The sequence below is a fragment of the Cinclus cinclus genome, chromosome 13 (assembly GCF_963662255.1).
Source record: "Cinclus cinclus chromosome 13, bCinCin1.1, whole genome shotgun sequence".
NCBI classification, from domain to species: domain Eukaryota; kingdom Metazoa; phylum Chordata; class Aves; order Passeriformes; family Cinclidae; genus Cinclus; species Cinclus cinclus.
In genome coordinates, this window is record NC_085058.1 from 7,021,330 (window position 1) to 7,048,651 (window position 27,322).

At 39.2% G+C, this 27,322-nt stretch overlaps 1 protein-coding gene across 2 annotated transcripts in view; it reads right to left on the reverse strand.

Moving 5' to 3' along the window:
- Nucleotides 1-24,598, reverse strand: part of TJP1 (tight junction protein 1) — a 158,713-nt gene extending 134,115 nt beyond the window's left edge. For both annotated transcript variants that reach the window (XM_062501141.1, XM_062501140.1), the window contains exons 1-2: nucleotides 24,432-24,598; nucleotides 15,321-15,453 (exon numbers count right to left, since the gene is read on the reverse strand). In XM_062501141.1, coding sequence (XP_062357125.1) covers nucleotides 15,321-15,453; nucleotides 24,432-24,598 — 300 coding nt within the window. The remainder of the gene's footprint in view (nucleotides 1-15,320; nucleotides 15,454-24,431) is intronic.
- Between the last annotated feature and the right edge of the window lie 2,724 nt (nucleotides 24,599-27,322).

A 27,322-nucleotide genomic window follows, 5' to 3' on the forward strand; every position in this document is an offset into this window, starting at 1 on the left:
GTGCCTGTTTTTTGTATAAAACATACATAACTCTGAGAAGCAATCTGCCCAAGTTCACACTGCTTTGTCTATAACATCCTTTCAACGCTACTCTTCAAATTGTGAACTGAGCTCTGAGAGGTTAAAAAATGACTGAAGCTATTTATTTGACATAATTTGATTTCATAAAAGATCTTTGGCATACAACAATATTACCGCACAGTGCTTTAATACCTTCTTTAAAGTCTAATATACCTTATTCAAATGTATTTTAAGTACTTTAATCTAAGAATGAAAAGCAGGCTTAGATGGTGCTCCCTCCTGTGAGCATCAGAATAATTTCTTGAAAATCTTTGTCAAATATTTAATTTCTTCAATTTAATAAAAGTACCATTTATTGGGGTTCAGTGTTTGGACCTTGCCAAGCTTTGCAGCCGATTCCCCCTCATTCTAAACACTTAAAATCTTGAGCATCCTTTGTTTTTCCCGCTGACTCCTCCTAGCAGCTAGATGAGATGAGCCTTCTTCACTCCAAAGCAGGCTGAAACCCTCCACTTCTGCCAGCGCTGCGTTACGTAAGGGGCCCCGAGCCGCGCACAAGGTGCGTGCGAGGTTTGCAACAGGCTCTTGGCAGCGCCGAGGCTGCCAGCTGTGGGGCTGCCAGTGCCACCGTGCCCCAGGGGACCTGCTGGCGAGGGGCAGAGGCAGGATGCCGATGTGGGACACAGCTCTGCAGAGCGCTGTCCCCGAGGACGGGACAAGGGCAGGGAACTGCGGCTCAGACCACATGCAGGCTGGCTCCAGCTGTGCAGGAGAAGGTACAGGCTGGTTTGGTCAAATGGCTGCTGACAGTATGCCTTGCTTCCCACTGCTTCTGCCCCTGCTCCTCAAAGCTGCGTACCCTGCTTTTGGCGTACTTCCCTCCACCTCCTCGTCCGCTCAGGTTTGGACTACAAATTCCCTTCCCTTTTCTATAGGAGGCATAGTCCCTGCCAACTTCTTACTTCTGGCCCTGCTCCCAGGCTTTCTGCCCCTTATTAAAGGATAGAAAACCTCCAAAGGAGATCACACTTTCTTTACATAATCTATTTAATAATACTTTTCAAGTAATTCAAAGCTAACTCTCACTCCCAAAAAGATCTCAAAGGACTCCAACAATTTAAAAGACTAAAATCTGTGTTGAATTATTGAATACAAAGGATGACAAAACCCACTATTGCGGGCTTCCACAAATATACCCCAAATACCACAAATGCTGCCAAGTTCGGTCAGTCAAAACTGTGAGTCATAAGTGACTTAAAAGGCATAAGGGCACAGCGCTTGAGCTTCTTTCACATTTTTTTCAGGTCTGACACTTTACTTTCTTTGTCCTTTCTCATTTGAGCTTTTGGTATATACTGTAACCAAGTTCTAAAGCTGTTCCCACAGCTACAAGGGAGGACAGATCAATGAAAACTTCCCCCAGGAAGAACAACTTTAAAAACCCACACCACATCACATCAGAAAGTTTGAACTAAAACTACAGTAAATGGCAACACCATATCACTGTGAAGCCCAACTATGCACCCTACTGGTGTTTTTCCAAAATGACTGTGAAAATGCATTGTGTTAACTGAAAGGAAGATTTTGATATATTCCTACCCATTTGATTCAAAGACCCTTCAATTAGGCATGCATCTTTGCATTCATTTTATCATTTTTATATATTGTATAGTTAAAATTAGAAATTATCTAATTTATCTGCATCAAAGATGGCACACAGAGAAATCTTGACTAGACCAGAGGCTCTCTGGTTTTTTATTTCTTCAGGCTTCTAGTTGTAAGCAGCAAGTTAATTACTGCCCACGTCTGAGTTCAGCCTACAAACTAATTTACATATCACATTTCTCTCAATGCCAGATAAACTGTGGTAGAATTCCAACACACATACTGGTATTTTCCTCTATGCTCCTTAGCAACTCTTCAATCAAAAAGGTCTCAGAAACCTTTCTTGTAGAAGAATAATTTCCTACACGCAGAGCTTCATAAGGATATATAACAACAACAGTTGCTAAGATGACAATTTTTATTAATTTTGAGCATCTCCACAGGTAATGTTCAGAAGCAATTATCTTTAATTAGGCGTCATCCTACAGCTCTACCAAAATCAGGTTCTTTCATTAGTCAGGGAGCCTAAAAACTAATAATTAATGGGACTCATTCTTCTCATCTTTTTCCTTGTCAACAAGGAGCTGTCTGAAAATAGCTCTCTGCACTCCAAAAAAGAGAAGCAGCTGCAAAAAAGAAAAAGTCACTTTTATTTTCATATGTTCTGCTGAAATTTCAGCTTTCCCTGCACCATTACAAGCCAACGGTGTTTCCTGACACTTAGGATTCCAACAATAGTTTTAAAACATATTGTTTTATCCTCTAATATCATAAGCACAATTATGAGAACTGATATTCTCTGATCTTTTTTTTCCTTTCAAAGGCCAAATGATTTTAAAAAGATCTACACCTCAGTCCTCTTCCTCTCAATTGTAGTTTATTTCACTCGAGGTGTTTACTCAATGATATTTCTACTAAGAACATTCGACCTTTAAACAAACATTCCAGACTATGTCCTTTGGGTGAAAACACACTGGTTGAATTTCCTCCCATGTGTTCCCCTCCAGCATGTTTGTTTAGTTCAATGCCATATTTGTCCTGCTCACTGATTCTGGTCTGCCAACAATACCTCTTTTCAGCAAACTCCCTTCTAATATCCTAATACGAGGTCTTCCCCATTGCTGGGATGCTGAACATCCACTTCACTTTTAATTAGAGCAGCCACAGAAAAGGCAGTATGGGTGTCTGCTTTAACACCAGAGGATTTACAGATCCTGACAAAAAGTGATTTCAGGGCAAATTCTCCCCAATTTTTCTGAATATTTAGTGTACCAAAGTGAAAGGGTAGAAGAGGAAAACATTCAAGAGTTCTATGCAGTGCCTTGAGGCAAATTTAGGGGCAGTATCACTGTGGTGATAAGCCATCTTTACCTTTTTAATTCCACTTGATACATCTGTACTAGTGCAGATGTGTGAGTTTCTAACACATTTTAACATATTTGGTACTTAGAGAACTGAGATTTCTTCTGTGTTTGTAGCTCATCTTATACAGTAGGACTCTGATGCTAACAGGGTGCTCTAACTACTACTGTAATATCAATAATAATCACCAGAAAAGCTGAAGATGAAAACAAGAGAAGACAAACTGTGCCAACACAAGTGTAAAATCCACTGTAAGCCCTGAGTAAGGAAGACCATTAAGGGATAAAATATAATTTCAGATCTTCAGCAGGTCTTGCTAGAAGTCATGAAGTATGTCAAGGACACCTAATGCCTCATGCCAAGCCCACATAGTGTGGTACCCCACCAATGAATTTAAGATGCTTTTTGAAGGTATGGTCTGGAAAGAACACAATCCCATATGGAAAATCCTAGATTATGAGCAGAATCAGTTTATAAGAAGTATTTATGCCGGAAGGAGTCACTTGTAATACCTTGCCTGACACTCTACATTTACATTGCTGCCAACAGTGGTACATTTCCACGAGACAGTATCAGCAGAAGATGCATAACACTGCAAATTGTGCCTTATCACTTCTGTGAGCACTCCACAGAGTGCAGGCACCATTCTAAGTACCATCTTAAACAGAAAAGTTTGCAGTGGTAGAAGAAAAATTAAGATCCGTCAGGAAATTTTAGGTGGCTGGGATCAAGTCCAACAAATCCTCCTGACTCATCCGTTATCTTCCTAGTTTTGCACTCGTTCTTAAAAATTGTCTGTTTTCCACACTAAATGGTATTTCTTCATGGGCCCATCTTAGAGTCCTAAAATGCCCTCACAGAATGCACAGCAGCAGATCTGAATCCATGGAGCAGATATGGCAGAGATGAATAATGGAAACACGAGATTATGAAGTATTGGCTGCTGAACTTTCAGATTAATGCATCACATTTCTGGGCATGTGTCTGAACTCACTCTAGCTGGCCTGTGAACACTCACAAGAATTGCTATGAACTGAAGAAATGAAGGCAGGCCAGTTCTGTGTGCTTGCATCCCTGGACTGTTACTGCCTGGTGTGGATTGGATTCTGTAGTAATCCATCATCCAGGTATCCAAAGCTATTAAGTTATATTGCCCAAAACTGTTTCAAATGAAAGCAGAGGAAATACTGCATCCAGTTATTGGAAACAGCTATTAGTTAAATGGTGCAATATGAAAACACCTGATTTAGGCCATCCTTGCCTTACCCTGAATGTAGAAAAAGGAAAAGCCATATAGTTCTCTGGTTATGTAAACACTGGTAGATAACAAAGAAAGGCAAACTTGGTTAATTTGGCCAACCAAGTTTCACAGAGCTCACATATGTAAAAATGAAATAATATATCCAGTATAAATTATGCTATATTATATTATGATATATGCATATCCAATTATAAATTATGAAAAGCTTTCTAGCAGCTGTTGAGAGTCTTTATCTGGGAGCTCACATCCCTGTCTTGTTACAGTAAATGAATCATGATTTCACAAAGCTGTGTTTAACAGTCCATATATAAAAACACGCCTAACAAAGACCAGCTGAAGTGTTGCCTGAGCACTCAGGCAGCATCCAGCTTTGATGTGCAGCTTTGACTAGCAATCATATTATTCTACATTATCAGAGTCAAGTAAATAATTATAATATTATTATAAGACACACCTCCTTCCTCAGAAAGGGAAAACAAGAATTGTGTTTGTAATTGAATGCCAAACATTTTCCACATCACACTAGCATGTGACTTCAGTATTTTTCCTTCATCTGAAGAACTGCAAGAAACCTCACTGAAAAGCATATTGCTCAGACTTGAGTACTGTATACTGCTAACTTACTTTTCAAGCAGGTTGAGAAAGCACTTTCTGGTTTCTGAACATCTGAGCAGCTCCAAGAGCAGATCTTCTCCTTGCTGGTTCTTCCCCTTCTTTGTCATCACTAGCCTTAAAGCCCCCTTGCCCTGAGCTGTCCTCAAGGGCAATGAAAGCCAACACATTATACAGCTGCAGATGCCAGTAGATACCAGCAGTTAAATGTCAAATCTTCATAAAAAATACAAACACTATTATTTGCTTCTTTCTATTTGCGCAGTATTCACCATGGTGAGAATAGGATATGTACTTTCCAAATTCTGTAGCTCTGAGGGGTGCTAGATAAGTATAATGATAGTGCAGCCAAGATTGCTAAATTTATTACAGGAGCCTGTGATCCCAATAGTATATTGCTAATAACAGTGCCAAATATCCAAAGGCAGCTGCTCTGTAGAGGTTATCCAGTCCTGTATGCTCTCTCACAGAATGCTGCAGAGCAATAGGCAAAGGCATATTATACCAGTGGGAGAAGCAAGCTGCTCTTCTTAGATGTAGATGAGCAAGAAACATCCAGTATTTCTTTGAAAAATCAAGGAAAACTGTGCCAGAGGACAAAAAGGACATCTGTGCCAAAAGAAACCAGAATCTCTGCAAACTGAAAGTGTCTCTACTGCTGCAAGAACGATGAGCCAGCCCACACTAACTGTCCTATTCCATTAACCCAGTCTAACCCTTTTCTTTAGTCTGAGAACAGCTTATAAACAATTTGTTTTCCATTCACAGCCTCAGACTTCAAAAATAAATTTCTCTGTACTAAAAAAACCCCAATGTTCTCCTAGAAGTTTGCTATGACATTTTTGCAAATTCATGCAGTCTGAATTCCAAGGTGCTCACAATCAATCTTTTTTTAATTTTACCCTGCATTTAGGTTGAAGACTTGGGTGTTGGGTGCAATGTACTTCATTTTTAACTTTCAATGCATACCATTATGTTTCCATTATTTTAACAACATTTTCAGTTAATATTTCTCCAGTGACTACAGCAAAACGTTATGCCACAGCCCATATTTCTTTTTTGGGGTTTTTTTTGTGTTTGTTTTTTTTTTTTTTTTTTAACTGCTAGGAGTATCCTGTCAGTTCTCCTATTAGTACCGGCACATCCTCTTAAAATAAACCATCTGCAAAAGGCAAATTCCTTAGTCCCCAGCCTGGGCACACTCCCCAGCCACTTGGACAACAAAGATGGGAAAAGGGCTAGATGGAGAATTCTTTGGGACGGTGAAGAATATTCAAAAAAAGCCGTATTTTATTTGAGTGATAAATGACAAATTCCTGAATGCCCACTGGGACTTCCAGAGAGCAGAGGAAAAAAAGTTGGTAAAGGCAGACCTTGACAGGGTGACTATGACATTTTACAACTGCTGTTGAAGGATTGCCTGTGTAGGGTCAGGCCCTGCCCTTGGAGTTGTTTGGTACTGGCAGAGATGGTACAATGTGACAGGCAAAGTTTAGTCAACAAGACTCTAAAAATGTATGTGGAGATCATGCTGACAAAGAGTGACCCTAACCAGTAATGGCTTTTTATATTAAATGAAAAGTGCATGCATGTGTGTACATATGACACATTTATGTTTTTATGTTTATATAATTTATATAGACAGATATGCACATCAGCATCTGGATAGTGACGGATAAACTTGAGCATGGCTGACTTTAAAAAGAGGAATTCTGCAGCTGCTTAGGCACTCACACCATCTTCTCTCTTCTCACTCTTTTGTGCAACTAAAAAAGACCTCCTTCCAAAGTATAAGGAAGGAAATAGAACCCAGTACTGTGAAATCCTACTTTGAAGTGTTCCAGTAGCTACCCTTACCAGAGCATCTGATTAACAGCTATGCAATACTTTGATTAATATTTCTTTTATTGTAACTTGAAAAACTTAAAACTTGAAAGAAAAAAAGTAATTCAAAAGACCTTCTAGGGAGGCCAAATGTATTTCAAGATCTTGCCCAGCCCACCCCCAGCATCTTTAGTACTTGGCCAAGTGCATTTTTAGGCTTATCAAAAGAAAGCTGATATTACTGCAACACTTGCAGACATTCTGTCTGCATCACTCCCACATATACCTGCTCCTCTGGAACACACCTGAAGTACCTCCACACCAAGCTGGCCTATCTGACTGTGGCTATTGTCTTTGTGCATAAGTTATGACGATAACTCTGATTTTTCATGTTGGTCAATTCTCCTATTTCAGGAAAAAAATATTTTTCCATTCATTTCAGTGCACAGACAAGTTTTAAGGGCATGTGGAATACTAATATTCCCATCCTTAACCTTCTGTAGCATTGCCAGGCAGGGACCAAGGAACCCTGCTTCTGAGACAGTAACAGAAAGTGTCTGAAGGTCAAAGGAAACATTCTAACTTCTTTTGCTTGAAAAAGCAACAACAAAATTTTCTGTCCCCGAAGACCGCATGCTGACACTGACCATACCTGCATTATAGGATCACTCTTATTTCCATTAAATTATTTTATCTTTGCAGACATGCCAGTGGTGACCACACACAGACAAATATTGTCAGAAAATTACAAGCAGCTTTTGCAAATAAAAACAACATTTTTCTTAAAAACAAAAATAAAATTTTAAACAATTAGAATTAATCAACCAAACTCTAGTTTCTAAGGGGAAACAGTTCTGGTGAGGCAAAAAAATTAGCAAAAGCCAAAAAAAAAACCCAAACATCCAACAAACCTAAACCGAAAAAACCTCCAGCATCCTAATAAAAATATTAAAACAGACATACTACTAACATATACAATCTAGTGATACATTTGAAAAGCCACTCATACTGACACTTCTGTTATTTGCTATTTTTATGCACAAGGCTAAGAACCTGCAATAGGAATTGCTGCAGTCTTTGCTTCTTCATATATAACAAGTCTGCCTCTTTTTGAGCACAACAGTGGATAAAAGACAAACAAATAAAATCTATCAATAACAGGAAAATAGATTGAGCAATATAATCTTAACTTCTACTCTAGAAATAAATCTGGAAAGAATTTTTGGCATGAAAGATAAATGCACTTAGATTCAAAGCCAGTTTAGATTCACTCACATAAAATTCTTTTGGACAGAAACAATTATTTAGTACACAAGTATCTAATCGCTAACAAAATATTAGGGTATATAATCTACAATAAAAAACCTTGATTTTCCAGGGGAAAAAAAACCAAACCAAAAACCATCAGCATTGACCTAGAGAAGCTTACATTTATATGAGCATTACTCTTTTCCCTGAGTCATCCCATCAATTTGCTTTAATACAACACTGATCATGATGTGGCTCCATAGAGAGCTCAGTTCAGAAATTGAGACATTCAAGGGAGCTCAGAAGTATCTGAAAAGCAGGGATAATGGTCATTCCAAATCACTTCCTTGCATCTCTGGGCTAGCTGAAGGACAAACAGTTGGACCCTTGTTCTGCCTGGGGCTGCAGCTGACTGGCAGGTGGGCACTAACATAGAGACTAAATAGGTGACAATAGCATCCTACACCCCCACACAAAGAGGAGCTGATATTATGTAATCTAAAGACAAACTACACAATGGCCTACATATCTTTTGACATTTTAAGAGATGATGGACCTGACAAGTCACAATCATCCGCCAAGCATAATGGTGGTGGAATAATCAAGCAGGTATTACTCTAACAAATGCCAAAGAATATTTCAGTAAAGTTCCATCTGCCCAAATTCACAGTGCCATTCTGAGAAGAAAAAAAATCACCTAAAACATGTACTCAAAAATGTATTTCTAATTAAAATTAAATGCAAACACAGTCACCAGTTAACATCCTTGGTAGACTTAAACTGGAGCACTGAATTTGTTGAGAAACGTAAATCAATCAGTCTGAATCAATTCAAAAACACAAATCAAGGTCAATCACAATTCAGAATTTAGCAAATTAAATTACTTGTTCATTTATGGTTAAATTCCTTAGGTTAATCTTAAGGCAGCGTAAGCTTCACCTAGTATTATGCTTGAAACTTAATAATTTGCCTTGACATTTAGAATAGCTCTTACATAAAACTTCGGATTTTTTTTTAATAAAAAGCAAGATGACAGAATAAATAATGCTGAAAATATACTCCTCTTTCCCAGAAGAGTTGTAATCTTGGATCCAAAGCCTCCACCTTTTTTTTTCCTCTTTCCATCAGTATTATATTTCCAAACTTGTCTCAATTAAACTCTTTTTCTTCTGTATTTAAAACTATTAACTGTATATATTAGAACCAGCAGTATGTACATTTCAGTTTTTTTCTATATACTTGAGCAATAAAAATACACATGTAAGACGTATTTTCATTTCATTAACTGTAAAATGTGTTAATTGCTTAAATATTCCTTTTTTTCATTATTTAAATTATCATAGGTAAAATAAACTAGCCAAATTGTATAAAGTCAGTACTGTGTTCATACACCATCAATAGATTAAATTATTATAATAAATGGGTTACAGTACAACAACAATATTGTGAAGCAAGTCTAAGCTACAAGAGAGGATTTAAATCTTGGAAACAGCTGCATAACAACCACACTTCTCTGAACAGTAACAAATTAAGGGCATCCACAAGACTCCAGCTGTGCTAATGAGTTCTTCCTTCCACATCTACAGAGATTATCAAAATACCTGCAGGACTTTTTAAAGAACATGAGCACTCACATCTCAATTGTAAGAAATTCAGTCTGATACATACCATTTATGTTATTATTCATTTCTCATTTTACTAGTTTTACAGACATTATATTCAAATATCCAGATTACATATTCAGATTAAAATACACAGCAGGAAAATCAAGATAAATGGAAGTATAAAACCTGAAGAATTTTATTTTAAAAAGAAAACAAAAATCAAATTACCGAATAATATCTACTACCTCAGAAATCATTTGTAAGAGGAGTCAATGGGAAGATGAGTTTGGACTAGATGAAATTAACTAAAACTGCAATAAATCTGTGTTTCAGTACAAACTAGAGTTCCCTGCTCAGCAATATGCCCCATGACAAGTTATATATATGACCAGTATAGTGCAGTATTACATTTTGATCACTATATTTTTTTCACTGGGGGAATGGGGCTACTCACAGCAACAGTTTACCCAACACACTGGTAAGGACATAACAACAAATTGATTCTAAGCCTGCTGTATGCCATAAAAATCTACCAAGGAGACTGGGGAAGTGAAATAAGGATGCCATCACAAACACCCATTAAAGTTAAACACTGAAGCCTCTAAAGAGCCTTGAAACTTCATTATCAATTATAAAGCACGTGAAAGTGCTGGTAAGAGCAACAACAGCACAATGACACAGCCACTGCCAGGGAGCTGCTCCCCAAGTTCTTGGGGACCTCCACACACCTCCCTGCACACAGGACATGCCACAGAGCATGCCAGCTCAGTCATTCCATCCTGCTCCTGAGAGCAGCCAAGCACACAGAAACACCGAGGTTCTGAAGCTCCTCTGCAAGAAATCATACAATGCATCACCCCCTTTTCAAAGGCTTAACATTTACTATAGTGCACTAAAAATTACCATTCTAGGTGAACATGTGCGATCCCCATCTAAAGAAGACAACTGCACATAGGCTAATTCTCATTTTCTGATTATCTCTTCCTTTGTTGCCTCTTCCATTTTGTCCCACATTCCACAGTGCTTTATGCAGACTGCTCTTTGTACTTATCTTTCTTTTCTCCTCTTTTCATTTATCTCCTACCCTACTGTGTTACTTTTGTGCTTTGCATGCTGACATCACAGACCTCTAAAGCATTAGTGCACAGCGATTCTAGCCAACATCACTTCATTGCAGTATATGGCAAGAAGAGACAAAACAATGCACCTGAAAAGGAATGGGAAAGTGAGAAAAAGAAACCTGCGTTGCTATAATACTTTGCAAAATTATTCCTTAGATTTTAACTCCAATGCAAATGGAAGTACACTGGAGGTTTTCTGCTTCACTCCAGCTGCAGGTTAACTGAACCTAGCTGTGTGCATCTTTAGTGAGAGCAGGCTAGCACCAGCTGCCTCCAGCACTGGACTTGTTCATATTGGAAGGAACTGCAGTGCTCTGATTTCCAAGAGGAGCTTCTTTGTCCAAAGGGCTGATTTTTGCAGGAACGGTATACATCTGTATTCCTTTAAAAATACACTTGTCAAGGTGTATGTATTTTCAAGGCTGATTTCAGTAATTTCTCAAGTCCAATCAAGAAGTTACAAAACTAAAAAGGAAAAAAGGTATCTTAGACATAAAATTCATTTTATGAGCCCCTTATAAAAGCTTTCAAAGTCTCCCTTTTGGTAATTCCCAGAAAACCCCAGCACTGAGTAAAAGGAAAAGAAGGGAGCAGTTTCTCTGCATCTACACATTGTACGGGTGGTCAGCGTTTGTAGTGCTGTGAGACCTGCACAAAATCTGTCACACAGGCAGCAACCACGAGATCCATTCAAACACCTCCAAGCTGTCACACAGCCTCCCAAGGTAGCTCACACACCAGTGAGGACAACTCCCAGGGCTCTATCAAGCAGGGCAGTCCCAAAATGCACCTGCATCCCAACATGACCTTCAGAAGCCCTAGCACCAGTGCAGCACTTGAACAGCTTCAGAGGCATATGCAGCTAAAGAGTCAAGGGTTAGTCACATCTACCCTATTATTAGAAATAGATTGTAAGGTCCTTGAGAATAAACACTTCACGTTTGCACAATGCCTAGTACAACAAAACCCCTGTCGATGATTTGGGCTCAGAAGTCCTACTGCTATCTGGGGTAGCTTGTACAAAGCCAGAGTTTGTTTAGAGTAATAAAGACTAAAATATGGATGTAATAGAACATTAGTACAATAAGCTCAATCTACAAGGTAGTAGGTATTCACATGTGCCTCCAAGAGCTGAGAATTCTATTCTTTATCTTTTCTCCCTTTTTCTGCAATGTAGACTAGGAGTTCTGCAACATTTCTGGGTTGAAAAATAATCATTTGCCAATATTCAACATAAAATACAGGCACATTTTTTAATGTATTTTTAACCACTAAAACTGAGTTTCTCAAGGGCTAGTATCTGGCACAGCATAGCACAATAACTCCTTTAAAGAAGAACTGAAGGGCAATAAAACAGATTTTACTTAGTTTGGGTGAACAGGTGCTAATCTGACTAAGTGGTACTGCTAATACACAGAGAGGATAAAGAAAGGAAAAAGGGTGCAAGAAGCTGAAAATGGATGCACATTTTAAGGGAGTTGCTGTGCTATCACTCTGTGGCTTAACATAATTTCATCACTTTATCTTCTCACTTGCTGCCTTAGCAAAATAGTATAAGGAGGCATCACTTACAAACCCCAGCATCACCCACGGAAGAAAGCAAAGGTATCACTAAGAAATGAAACTGAGATTTGGCAGCAGTCCTGCAAACTCTCACCACTTGTAATCAGGAAGAACTTACACCTTCTGGAAGGGTGTTGTGAGCTTAACACAGGTGAGCCAGGTATGGGACATTAACACAGGTATGCAATGCACCAGCTGGGAATTGTGTGCTTAGACAGCCTCACACAAATCAGAGAATGGCTTGGTTTGGAAGGGATTTGGAATGGACCTTTAAGGTCACCTAGTTCCCATCCCTCACAATGGGGAGGGATGCCATGCACTAGATCAGGCTGCCCAGGACCCCCATCCAGCCTGGCCTTGAGCACTTCCAGAGCAGGGACATCCAAATACTGAGGCTTGCAATCAGCCACTGCAGCAGCAGGCCATTGGATACTGAGGTTCCACAGGCAAGGACCTCTCCTGCACTCTTAGGTAGATCACCCATATGAAGAGCCACAGGTATAACCAGAAACCATTAATATCACAAACTTCATCTTTTACTAACTGCAGTAAACAACAGACTTGGCAGCATCACCTTGCCCAGACAACCCTCTGAAGGCACCCATGGTAGTCCCTTCCTGTCCTCTGCTGAAATTTTACACATGCAAAAGGCACTTCACTGGTTATTCCCTCCCTTGCAAAGAATAAACCCATTTTTTAATGAGCCTCCTAGTTTAACACAGCTCCCACAACTTGTCACCAGCTTCAGGTGAAGTCACAGTAAAGTAGTAAATATAGCATTTTCATTTATTGAATTTTTGTATGGGCATACTGCATTGAAACACAAAACTTCCCCACTGGGGACACATTTATTCACTTGGAGAACAGAAAGCATAAGTTATTTTTTATGTCTTCCTGCTATTAGGATTTGTCCTCGGTAAGAATTTACTGAGTGAAACCTTTAAACAAAAGGTTTCCAAAAAAGATTAGTTTAGGATGTATGTAGACATTACTTATTTTAAAGTGAAATACAGCAACATTCAGAATTATGAATGGATTTCATTACATGATGAATGGAACCAACCGTTCACTGGATGCTGTCATCATATGTGTCATCCACATATTTAAATATGAAACTTTTCAACATTGCTGTGCATAAAATAAATATACTACAGCATAAAATAGTTGTAAAGATAACACTTCTAAAAGCTTCTTTGTGTTTTAATTTTTATTTTAAATTGTGTTCTGTATCCCAGTACCTGAGTGTTTTTACTAGATGAAGACAATTAACATAGAAAATGCTCAGTTTTAAGAACACTCTTGAAAGACTTAGGCATACTAATTTACTCAATTACTTCTTTAGATCTACTTTTAATCACAATTAAAGAACAATAAAACCACAATTATACACTATTAAGAAATATTTCATGATGACTCTAAATTATGTAGCACCAAGAAAATCCATATTTTTAACTCTGATTTGTGTGCTTAGCTATTTAAATTTGTACCATCCTTTAATGTGAGACCTCAGAAAAAGTGAACTTCCTTTCCTGATCCTAATTATCAATACTTGGCTATTAATGTATGAATTTATACATGCATATACTCTACACATTTGCAGGCTACAGATACAGACTTGCCCATTATTATCTGTCTCAAATCTCTTTGCAAAGGTTCTATGGCATGCAAGAAATTCTTTTTACCGTTGGCTATAATCTCTTTTTCTTTGAAGGCCCCAAGAGTAGAGATAGATTTAGATAAAACTCTTTAATAGGACCACACAGATGAAGACCCATATAGCAGAAGGAAATTTTGCTCCCTAGGGGAACTTGTAACCTTCAGCAGAGCAATGATTATAGTGGGATCAGTGCTGTGACAACAGTTAGCACAGAGACACCGAAGGCAGCTGGAAACGAGGCGGCGCTGCCCGAGCACAGCTCCCTCACATGCTCCCCAGCCAGGGCACACGGCCACGCAGGACTGGCCATACCCAGAAGTGTCTAGGCACCATTCAACACCCCACATCCCAAACCCTTCCCAGTAGCTTCATTACTTCCTTCAACAGCAAACAACAAGCTCTTTGTCCCAAAGATAGGGCTGCGAGACTTCGCAATTAGAAACAAAGCTGTCCTGAGGAAAAAAATACCAATTATGCTATTGGCATCATCTGCAAAAAACATCCCGCTGAAAGACAACACACTCAAACCACTGTTGTGCCTTAAAGATGTTTCCCCAAATCCTATGTGAACATTTTAGTTCATTGTTTCTAGCACCATGCAATGCCAGACAATATCTTCATATCACTATTGATTTCTACATTTTAAAGACAGCACATATTTTTTCGCTCTTTCACCCTCATATTTCATAACCAATTTATAATTTAACATATTCTTTGACATCCTTTAAGTATCTAAAGAGTATATTATTTTAGTTTATGAGAATATAATTTGTTTTGACCAAATTCCCCCCAGTTAGTTTGAAGGCTGTCATGGTTCTTGACCCATGATCACATTGAAGTTTCCAAAACTATAACACAAACACATCTACCCCCTAACCAAAGAGAATAGCAAAGGAATATGCCAGTACTGTCTAATTATAGTAACCTATCACCTGTGATACCAGCTTTCAAGTGCTGTGAGCATATACATCTTTTGGGAAAACCTATTTTCTTTTCTAGCACCTTATTGTAGCCATATACAGCTGAAATAGTTTTTTTGGTTTTGTAAAAAGCAGTGTTTGACTTTAAATGCAATTTCCAAAATCTCAATATAAAAATAAAATTTGAAATCATATTTAGTTTTTCATATCTACTCCATTTCTTAATCTTACACAGGCAACAGTGTCAAATTTTGACATAGAATTTTCTATCTCATGGTTGCTGAAGAACAACAATGTAATTGTACATCACTAATTCTATAAGTGACAGCACTTCTTGTAATATTTGGCAGCATAGCAAGCCAATTAAAACATTAAGTACAATACCTTTGCTAATCTGACAAACAGGCAAACCTAATGCAAGAAGCACACTGCCTTATTAGTAAGATTCTCTTAACTTCATATAGGATAAATAAAAGATAGGATAAATTTATATAGGATAAATGTAAAAGATATAGTACTTACAGTGAATTCACAGAAATCAATGCTATCAAGACTTTTGCTTCTGTGTATTCTCCCTTTTATTCTTCTTAAAGAGGGCTTTCCCTGACTTACACTACAGGTAGCACCATTGGGATTTTCGGAAGATGGAGTTACCCTGCCAAACAAAGAGCCACATATCAGATAAAGAATACATTCTTTAATTTGCTTAAAACAAAAAACTTACAAAGGAAAAGACATTATCATGCTATACATACAAGAAATGTCATTCCAAGCGACAGTTTTCAATCACTAAGTGCCAAAATAAGACCACAACTGTGCAGTAGTCTAGCACCCATCAAGACCACACTGCTTGCAGATTTTCTCAAAAAACATTCTGAAGTTATCTTTTTTGTACAAAAGTGAGTAGAATTAGAAAAAAAGATACATTATAGAAAAATATTTTTAACTTCTGAAAATTGAAAAGGACTATTTTTCTTTATTTCTTCAGTGGAAACCCAAATCCTGCAATACACATTGATGGCTGTCAGCTAAATCACCAGGAGGCCTGGCAGTATATGGCTTTTGACCTTTTCCAGTTTGAGGGCTGATGGTGTTTCAAATATTCCAGCAATGAGTAACAACTAACAATAATGACATTAATAGCATCTGTTAAAGTTACAGAGGTAATATATCAAGCAAGACTTGATAAGAACTTTCATCATATTATAATCTACACATAGTCCTAGGGGGAGTCCATAACAAAAACATTTGGAGGAAGCAATCCGTGTTTCAATGAGCTTGTTGGAAATCATTAATGAGCAGAACTAAATGGGGTTAACAATTAAGTACATTAGGATTTGTGAGGTGAATATTTTAAATACAATATAGTCGCTCAGACTGGCACTTTAGGAAAAGGAAAACTGTATTCCAGCAAATACACTCAACAAGAATTACCTAAAAACCTGAAGTCTTAATGTCCAGATTTACACTTATTTCATATTATTTCTTAACTGCAGCCATAGAAGACTTCAAAAACCAGTTAAACAACAACAACAAAAAAAATCTATTTTTTTTTCAGTTCCCTAGTCTTTAGACAGCAGTTCAGTATTTCTCTCAAAAACCATTAAGATTCCTCTCACAAAAAATATTTTGGGACATTTTAAATGTTTTTTTACTTGGAATTAATGGTTTTAGTATGCACGTAAATGTTATTGCAAAAGGGAAAGAAAGGTGGAGATGCCTTAAACATATGCATCACCAAACAGGACATTGCACAGTAGGCCACATCAGCTCCTGAAATACACAATTCCAAATACAAAATACAGTAACCACATGCTGAATACACTTTTTTGATTAGTGAGACTTCCAGGTCTACACAACATCGTGGTCAGGTTAACGTGCCCATGGGACAGCCAGGGAGAAGAAGTTATAACAGCCCAACTTAAAAATTAAAGCAAATCCTCTCAAATCCCTTAGTCAATTATAAGATAAAGCCCTTTTTTTTTTTTTTTTTTTTTTTGTTAAATTACTGCAACTACCAAATCACTATTTTATTTTCAGATGCCTGACTTTTGGGGGTTTTTATGTACTGACACACATACAACTTGCTCTAAGTTAGTCTTGATAACAGAGTAATTTGGTTCACGTGGTTTTTCCCATCCAGTTATTTTATTGCCAACTTTAAACTGCAAATTTCTACCTGAAAACATAACTATAATATCCATACATCTTAATTACAGTATGAAACTCCTGCTGAGACCGCATTGGATTTTTTTGTCAAATCATATAAGGACTGAATTCTGAGAATCATGCCTGCCTACTACAGTAACATATTTGTTCACATAACAGAAACTTCAACAACACCATGGGTTCCCTGCTAAAATGTGTTCAAGGATTACTAGGACAGACTTCCAAAGACAACTGCTCAGTCTCTATCTTGCTGCACAGACAGTGATATTTATGATGACAGCACGCTGCTATTGTGTGACTGCCTCTTCTGTAACAGAGCACTCCAAACATCTCTGCTCAAGTACCTAACTGAACAGCTCTGTGTCCATGGCAAATACAGATGCTGGAGCCTTGAGAGAGATCCTCTGTTCCCCTGCTGTCACAGTCTGTGTTTATTCTCTCTACAGGGAATCTTTGAGGGCTGCCTACTCCATTACTTATCATTAATCTTCAAATGCACCTCAAATGCACCTCTGATGAATTAAATGCTTGGTATGTTAGACTTCCTCCTTATACTTAATAGAAGTAGATAGAAGAATAGAAGTATGTACTTACTAGAAAAGCTTAACAGCTGTAAGCTACACTGGGCTTTTCCTTATTTTGAGTAACATTTCAAGCCATTTATTTTAGGGCCCTATCCAACAATGTGTATTTCTTTAAGTTGCAAGTCTTTTACCATTTTCCAATACTGAAAAGCCTTTATTAAAAAAAAAATAACAAGCTAATCAAAATTACAAAGTTTTAACAAAAAACTATACTAGTGATATGTTTTAAAGGCCCTTCTGTTAGGAGTTTCACTCTTAACAGCCACTTGAAAAAACAAACTTGCTGCCACTGGAATCCAGCTATCCAGCTATCATTTCTGACTCTGCTGGAGAATAAATTATGACTGTTATTTGTTAGTTTCTAAGATACAGAAAATGCTTTTTAAAGTTACATTTAACTTTCAGAATATAATTATATCAGAAGGAATATCACAAATTATCTATTCCCTCCAATTCATTATAAAAATCATCAATTTCTAGATCCCTTTATAAGCAAATAAAGTATTAGTTAACCAGCCAAAGAAAAAATGCAATCAATATCATTGATATTGGGAATTGGGAAGCTTTGCACTCTGTGTACACCAAAGGAAGGATCTGAGGTGAGATATCCATACTGACAGCATCATGGGGGTTTTTCACTCTGTGGTTGATGAGAAAACTTTGGGACAAGTGCAAACCAATTAACTACCAGCTTCTCTGGTGCCTCCACTCCCACAGCTCTAGCAAAGGGAAGGAATAACAGGAAGGACCTGAGACAGATCTGGATCAATATTACCCAGGCTTTGCAGAATGCCAGATGCAGCAATGAGACTCTCAAGAATCCATTTCCAGTTGCACTCATGTAGCACTGCAACAGGAACTCCTTCAAATAGGTATTTCCACAGTGAATATACCTCACAAGTTCAGACTACAAAGTTGCAAAATAAACCCACATGGATGCAAACTCCTGAGAAAAAGTCCGAAGTGTTTTGATATTGACTCAAAACTAAATTATTAAAAAATCTGAAAAACATAATTTTGAAATCCTCCTCTCTTTTGAATCATGCTTTGTGTTCCTAAAGTGTTCACTGTAATCAGAAACAAATTATATTCTTTTTATGTGAATACTGAAACTATAATGCAAAGCTCCATGGTTCTGGCACCTGAACCTTAAGTTAAAAAAAAATACTTAATAAAATTTGCTGCATCTGATGGCCTCCTTTCAACTTTAACTTGAATTTCTGAATATATATTAATACAATATTAATAGAAAATTAATAAGTGAATTGCTAAGTCACTGCAATACCTGCATCAGGAGTACAGAGGAAAAATCACAGGCTAAAGGAGAAAAATATATAAGAGGCCTTTTAAAATATCTGCAGGCCATCAACTACTTTAAAGCAAGTACTCTTGAACAAAAGCCTAGGAATGATATGTTCAAGGAAGTCTAGGGCTTCAAAAAGTAGAATATAGCATAAGGATATTTGAAGGTAATGAACAATTCCTGATGCCTTGCTTCAAATTTGCTGTTTCTGTTCAAACAACGTGTTTAATATTCTGGAAACATAACACCTTTTTAATGGAGCTCATCACAGGAATCCTATATTAAGGCACCCAGTTCACTAACTTTTGAAAAATTTAAGTAAAATTGAACCATTTTGTATATCCCACCTGGACTCTGAGGCCCTTATTTATTATCCACAATTCTTACAATGGTTTCATTGACCTTGACTACTTCCTGATCATATATCACATTACATAACCATGACTCTCAATTATTTCTCTAGCTTGTAAAATAAGCAGAAATCCTAAATTTTCACTATCTGGAATTCACTGGCAAGCTCAGTAACCTAACAAAATAATGTGCAACAGTGATTTCAAGGTGAAGTGTCATATCAAGAGCTAATGACTTACTACATATTATAAAATAATCAGATGGTATGAGTATAATATGAGTTTATGAATAAAAGCTGTATTTATGTTTGACTCACACATAATTACTATTTATAACAGATTTCAATACTACCTAATGTTTTGGGTTTTTTTAGTTAAATTATGTCTGAAATTACTAATGTCAGCTTAATTTCTAGACAGACCAGTTACACTGAAAATCTTTCAAGAACTTCATAAACTCTCTTCTTTTTCAGTGATTAGAGTTTGGAATAATTTTATATAAGTCAGCATCAGAATGTTTAAAAAACGTGTCTTGAAACGACACATTTTCTGTATTTGCTTTCCAGCTGCAGTATTTGTGCTAGAGTTAATGCAGAATGGACAAGGTTTTGACAACTATGCAGCCCCAACAAGATTTCCAATGGTGACATAATTACTACACTTTTTATATACTGCAGGTTGCCTGCCTATCCTATAAAGAAAGTATTTAAGTTCTTGCAGCAACATCGAAGGCAAACTTCTCGGAAACTTCTCCCTCTGGTAGCTACACAGATCTCAGCTGAGAGATGTATAAAATTCCCATAATTATTCCACCTCCTATTAGAAGCCAGGCTTCCTCAGCAACACTGAAAGTGAGGACAGAGACTGAGCTCAGCTCAGTGTGATCACTGGCTTCTAGCTCAAACACAAGGCTGGAAAATCTGAAATTTACTCCCACTGATCAGATTGGAAATCCTAAGAATTATAGTTACTCAGTGTCAGTGTTTTTTTGAGAAAACAAAAGGCAAGTTTGAAATAACATTAGAGACACGGAGGACTCAGCTGCTGCTATACTGAATTCTTATGCACCTCTCAAGTATGCTGATTCTAAGGATGGTATCCTGCCTTCCTCAGGAAAAAGAAAAAAAACCAAACAAGTATTAATTAACTTGCAACCTAAATCAAGCTTTACAATGAGCTAAACTTAAATCTTTATCCTCACTTGAAACAATATTAACTGGAACCAGTAATCAAAAACTGAAAATATCCTTTCTGAGGATCAGTACTTTTCCATAGAGTTCTGTAGAGACACCAAGAAGATCAATCTTTGATGTTTTCTTTCTCCTACATTAAGGTGACATTTTCCATTATTTAATTATACTAAATATGACACTACTTGGAACATAAACAAACAATGCCACTTCTCTCCCTAGGGATGGTCCTAATGATAAAACAGACATTCTTCATTATGAGCCTGGGCTTCTCCAGCCAAGACCCAGCTTAAATTCAAAGACTCTGAGACAACAAAGTATTCGGATCAGTGCTTAATTCCAGACATGCTGGTTACTCCTCACTGATTTCAAATAAGTTTCCTCCTACGCTTGAAAATAAATGTGCCTGTGCAGTATCTTATAAGAAGCAGATATCATTTAACATCCAGGTTTCTATATCACACATTCTTTTAACAACAGCACCAAACAGGGGAACTGGATACTGTCAAAATTCAAATTCTGTAGTGCACTGCAATTGTATTCTTTTCTGTAACCTAGATTGCCTCAGACAACTACCAATCTTTCTTAAAAGAATGTAAATATGGAATAGCATCGGCCATTTCCATAATCTCACCAATGAAAACCTCTCACTAACTGAGCTTTTTGCCTTTTTTCATGATGCTGCACTTCCCTGTACCAAGGGGAACAGCAGGGGTGGTCACCAAAGCACAGAACTCTTTCAGACCAAAGGTAAATCCTGTAAGACACAGAAGGTAATATTAGTGAGAAGAACTATTAGAATGGATAGGACATCCTGTTGGGGGTTTTGTTGTTTTTTCTTTTTCATTTGTTTATTTATTTGCCCACTACCTTTGCCTTGTAGCAGAGAAACAAAATAATCAGTTTTGACAAGAAATTATGGTCTACCTGTATAGCTTCCCTTAATAATATAATTTAGCATTTCCCTATTGTAAAAGGACTCGGGTAGCACATATTGGGATTTCAGTAAATATTTATAAAAATTTACTATTTTTAAACCACTCCCAGTTCAGCTGTCAATTTTTTCTTGACCACCTTTGCAGACATCATTCCCTGCTGCACTCTACCTGTACTAGCAGAATTATGATGGTGGGTTTTGTATCCAAATACTGTCCCTCCAGCAAGAGGATTAAAAACATCCTACTCATCTTGTTTAGGCTCCTACATATTACATTACAACACTGCACACACACAGGAAAGGGTCTGAATCAGCAGTTCAGGACTCCAGCAGCTTCCTCCAGCACTGAGTCCAAAACTACTGCCCCAAGTAAACATCATCATAAAATTATAAATTCCACACAAAGCAGGTTCTGTGTCCTCCCACTGAAAGCCTGTGGCATAGCTTCCTTCTCTTTGTTTAATTGGCTGCTTTATTCTTAGCCACTTAATACCTATTTATTCTTAACCCATTGTAAGACATTGGTATTTTAATTTGTAGCTCTGCTTCCATGCATCACAGAATAGTACTTACATTTGGGGGGGGGGGGGGAAGCAGGAGAAAATTGGAGTGACAGATGCTCTCTAAAGAAATAAAACGTTGCTGTTACCTTTTTCATTTTCTTTCAGTAGGATTCAGGTGGATTATCTCCAACAACAAAAAGATGAGTATTTTAACCCTTTTTTATTGAATTATGTCTTCATTTCCACTTACAATATGGATTCACACATCAAAGAGTTTATGAATCTCACTGATAAGACAGAATTTTTAAAGCTTTTAAAAATAAGAAAAATATATTAAAAAGCACTCTGTGATCAGACACGTTATAGATGGGCTTGATTTATGTGTTTTCATTAAGTATTTTTGAGATTTCCAGCAATACAGTATTGGAATATGCTTTTGGTTTATGTATTGTGAATATACACAAACATTGCACTGATTTGAGTAACAGCAACATATTTCCTCTCTAATGTTCAGCTTTTCTTAACACATTATTTGATAAGATTGTGCACAAATAAGAAAACTCTAACATGACAAAGTATCTTTACGCACTTAGAGAAGTACATCAGAAAATAGTGCTCCATCCATATGCATAAAATCTAGCCATACAGGTAATACCTAATGCTATTAAAGTTTTTAAGCAAATGAGAATTCATATCATGTCACCTATTAATAAGAATATCCCAGAGACATACTTTCAAATGCTAAAGTAATTCACACATCTCCCTAAAATAAATTTTTAAACAAGTTTGCCTTATTTTTCTTTAACAACTTTAGTCAATTAAAACTTCACACAGAATTGTATTGCAGCAACGTGATGTCAAGTCAGAAGTGTTATGAAATGCAATGCTTGTGGTATTAGTGTGGAGCAACTATAATATTTTGCTGTACCTCAAAAAGCACAGAATCTCACTGTGAAACAGAACAATATAGATCTGATCTAACTACAACTGAAGACAAAGTAGGAGTTGAATAAGGTTCTTTCAGAGGTACTCTTAAAGCACACAAATACTTATAGCTTTCCCTTAACATGCCAGCAAATAAAATACTTCCAAGAAGACATACAAAATATTAAATAGATCAACTGTCATCATTATAATTCCCATAATTAAACTTCTCAAAAGATGTAGCATACAACGTATCCACTGCTGCACACAGACAGGAGTGGCATTTTGGGAGGATAAAATAGGTATGGTACACTTTATGTAACTTACATAATCAGAATCAAACTACCAAATACATTGTAAAAACCTCTGATTAAATGTAATAAAACTTATCTGCACAACAAGATACTTTTGTTTAAAACTTAATTTGATTTTTTTCATTATAATCAGGATGAACAGATGCATCAAACTGTGTGCCATCTGCAAGGAATAGCAAGATCCGGAATTAATGACAGAAAGCTTACTAGTTCCACATTATGTTTCTTCAGTTGATACATTTTCTTGACACTGTCTATACTAGCTGAAATTGCAGGGAAAAGCAAAGTATAAAAAACCCCCATATTCTACAATTCATATAAGGCCCATTTTTGTTACAACTGCGGACATGGAAATATTTTATTTGCAAACTACCTATGTTTAAATAAAATGACCTGTCATGTCTTCTGTGACACTTTACTTTGCTTCACTAGGACCAGGTAAGTACAGTGAAACAAAACTGTATGACCACTACTATCTTAACGTCACTCCTGGTTTTTACAGATAATAAATTCACAGTGTACAAATTTGTGATCGACATCTTCCTCTCAGAAGATCTGACAAGTTCACATATTTCTTCCTTATGATTTGTCCTGATGATGACACACGTCCCACTGCTCCCATCGAGCTAACAGTGGGCTCCTGCCCGCCCACGAGTGACCGGGTATTGCAGAGCCATACGCCTGTCAGTGCCCTACTCACCCACATTACACCACTATACTTTAATACATTTTTCATAACATGTTGTTGATTCATCCAGAAAAATCAGTTCAGCACACAATCAGCGAGCACAAAAGGAGTGAGAATCAGTGAGGGGAAACGCAGGGTTTAAGGAAAAACGACCGTATTTGAACTGCTCTGGTGCTCACTAATCTATCAGACCCGAGTCTCCCGGTTCACATTTTCTCGGTACACCTGTCAGCAGCAGCAGGGGCAGGGAATTCGGACCCGGCTCTGCACAGCCCGGGGCGGGAGCACACTGCGCTACATCGGCGGCAACACTCGGGCACAGTCACGCAAGCGGTGCCCCCGCCGGAGCCGCTCCCGCGCCCTCAGCCCGCGCTGCCATTGCCGCTGTGCCGGCTCCGGCAGCGCCGTCCCCGCGGGAGCGGAGCCTGCTCCGGCCGCGTCCTCCGCCGGGCCGGGCACGGACAGCTCCGCCAACGCCTCCCGGCGTTTCCGTACGGCCGGCAGTGAATCCGCCGGCAACTCCGGCGATGCCCGCCGGCAGCCGCAGGCCGGGTCTGGGCACGGCGCCCCTCATGCCCGCGGGGACCCCCCGCCGCCGCGCCCGGCCGTCCCGCCGCGGCCCGCGCTCGGCCCAGCCCGCAGTGCCCGCGGCCCCGTTTGTGCCTACTCACCACAGCTTCCTCTTTAAGGGCATCAGACTGCCCCTGTTGGAGGCGGTCACCCCTATGGCCATCTGCAAGACAGTCAGGTATTTCTGATACTTCATTTTGCCGTCGCCCCCCCTGTCCCTGCCTCGTCCCCGCCGCCGCCACCGACAGAGTCTCTCCAGCCGCTGCATGCAATCATCAAATTTTTATTTCCAGGCATCTGCCGTCCCTGCGTCGCGCTTCTTCCCCTCCTCCTCCTCCTCCTGCCGCGCTCCCTCGCTCTCTGCCCCCCCGGCTCACGCTCTCCTCCTCCTCCTCCTGCCGCACTCCCTCTATCTCTGCCCCCAGCTGACGCTCTCCTCCTCCGCCTCCCGCCACGCTCCCGCTATCCCCGCTCCAGCTGACGCTCTCCTCCGCCTCCTGCCGCGCTCTGCCCTCCCCCGGGCCCGCTCTCCTCTCCTCCTCCCGCTGTCGCACTCCCTTCCTCGCAGCCCCCCGCGCTCTTTCCCCCCGACCCACTGCCTCGCCTCCCTCTCCCCCGCCGCGCTCCCCGCCCCCGACCAGGCCCCCCGCTGCCCCTTCTCCTCACCTGGGCTATCTCTGGGCGGCCGCCGTCTCCCCTCGCCCCGGGGGCGAGCGGGCCTTCCCCACCATCCCTGCTCGCCGCCGGGGCGCTCCCGCCCCGCTGCCTTCCCCGATTACCTGGGGTATCCCGCCCCCGCCCATGAGGCGCAGCCGCCGCGCTGCCCTCCCGCCATCAGGGGCGCGCCATGGCCGCAGCGCTGCCCGCGCCTCGCCTCTAATCCCATTAGCGCCCAGAGGAGCCCCATGTTATTTTAATCGCCCTCCCGGCTAACGGTGTCGGCTGTGGGGTCGCAGTAACCGAGCTGCGGGCCAAACGCCTCATGCCTGCCGGGGCGGCCCCGTGAGGGGGAAGGTCAACGCGAGGGTGAGGCGAGGCGAGGTACTGGGCAGCCGAGGATGAGGGCGGTGAGGACACGGGGGACAGCGCATCCTGCCAAGACCCCTCAGGAAGGGCGGCTGGAAGGCAGCTCCCGCCGCGGCACCACAGGAGCCATTCAGAGCACCTGCACGGCCAGTCGCGCCTAAAAACCCCGCTGAGGCCACAGGGAACAGGAGGGCAACCTCTTTTTTATTTTTTTATTTCCACGTGAGGAAAAAAACTCAAGTGTGTTTGAGAATCTTATGGTGTTAAAGCCAAACTAAAAGTATTATCATAGAGGGGTGCCCACCCTCTCGGTACTTAAGCACAAAAAGGTGAACATTGTAACTGCGTTGTGGCCTCAAGTGTGACACAGTTGTCATAGCTTTAACCTGCTCTGTGCCTTCCTCCTGAAGCTCAGCACTAACAGCAGCAGGAGACAGTGGTGTCTGAGAAGTGCATTTGGAAGATCCAACACCTGTACAATCAGAGACCCTCAGTACAACAAGCATCCCTGAAGTGAAAGGTAAAGCCTAGCTGCACACATTGATCAATGGTGGTGGGAAATACTTTGGCCCGGGATACCCTGTTTGAGCATGTCGATAGATATCTTGCAGAGTGCGGATAAGAGCAAATCCGTGCCGAAGTGACAACTTTTCATTAAGTTGCTATAACGTGAATCATATGAGATGTAATCCTTACCCAGAATTGAGGACTTAAAGTGGCACAGTCAGCTAAGAAGAAATAATATGAATGGTATGGTCACTTTATGGCTCAGAGAAGAGCATTTCATTATTTTTTGTGTGTGAATGTATAATATATACCTCAAGACTGCAGTAGGCTGGATTCTACCTGTGCCTGTTCACTATACAGGAAGCAGAGAAGATAAATGCAATGCTTAAAAAGCACAACACATTTTAATTAGAAACACAGTAGCTGCATTACTACAATTAATGAGTTCAATGGCCTTGCATTTTCAGCCAAGAAATCTGATGTGCACAAATCTCCTGAAAATCTGTATCACAAATGCTTTAAAAATTTCAAATGGCAGCTTGATGTACAGTATGAATGTGCACATCTCCAGCTCTCAAGACACTGTTAATGTGCTCTTTGACTTTGAAGAGCTCAGGTATTACAAGCAATGAGGGATTGCTAACTTGAAATGATTAGGAAGATAAAGGAGGTGGCATTAATTAGTGTACTTAAACAATGCTCTTAGGTATACTAACTGGCAAGTATATATCTTATATGCATAGTATATCAAATTAGTTTGAAAACCTGTAGGGATCTTACTTTGCCTTAAAAACAAGAACTGTAAAATAAACATGGTGCTTTCTCCTGTGTGTCTACTCATTATTAGCTGGCTGAAAAACTCTTGCTGCCCACATATAAGAGTAAGTGTGGGCTGGATTTCGCTACCTCAACAGCATTAACAGGATGCTAGTGACATTGTAATTGATGTAGTCATTTACACTTGTGATTTGCACAATACTATTAAGAAAATAATATGCACCCTAAAATGGTAGGAAATGTTGACAAAAAGAATTATGAGACTGTATTAGTTTAAATATTGGGTGATATTTGTTGTTATTATTAAATATTTGAATGTTACATCTGTTAGTTAGAAAAATACATCTGATACAGAAATTCTTCCCAGAAAAATCTAGTCTTGATCTGTTTGTAGTGGTGAAATTTTTGTAGATTAGACAATCTAAGGATATGGGAAGTGAAGTTTATTTGAAAGCTGATAAACCTGGAAGAAGCAGGTAAGTTGTCAAAGGTTTTTACTTCGTAAAAGGACTGTGTATTAGGGAAGCTCAAAATACTGTTTTTGACTTTAGCAAGTTTGGGACAAATTTGTTTTAAGTACTTATATACAAAAGACTTAAGAAATGTGACAACAGTACCTTGCATAAAGAGCTACAGTGGAGTATGGGTGTATATTCAAAACTTCTTTAAAAGTCTGTAATGT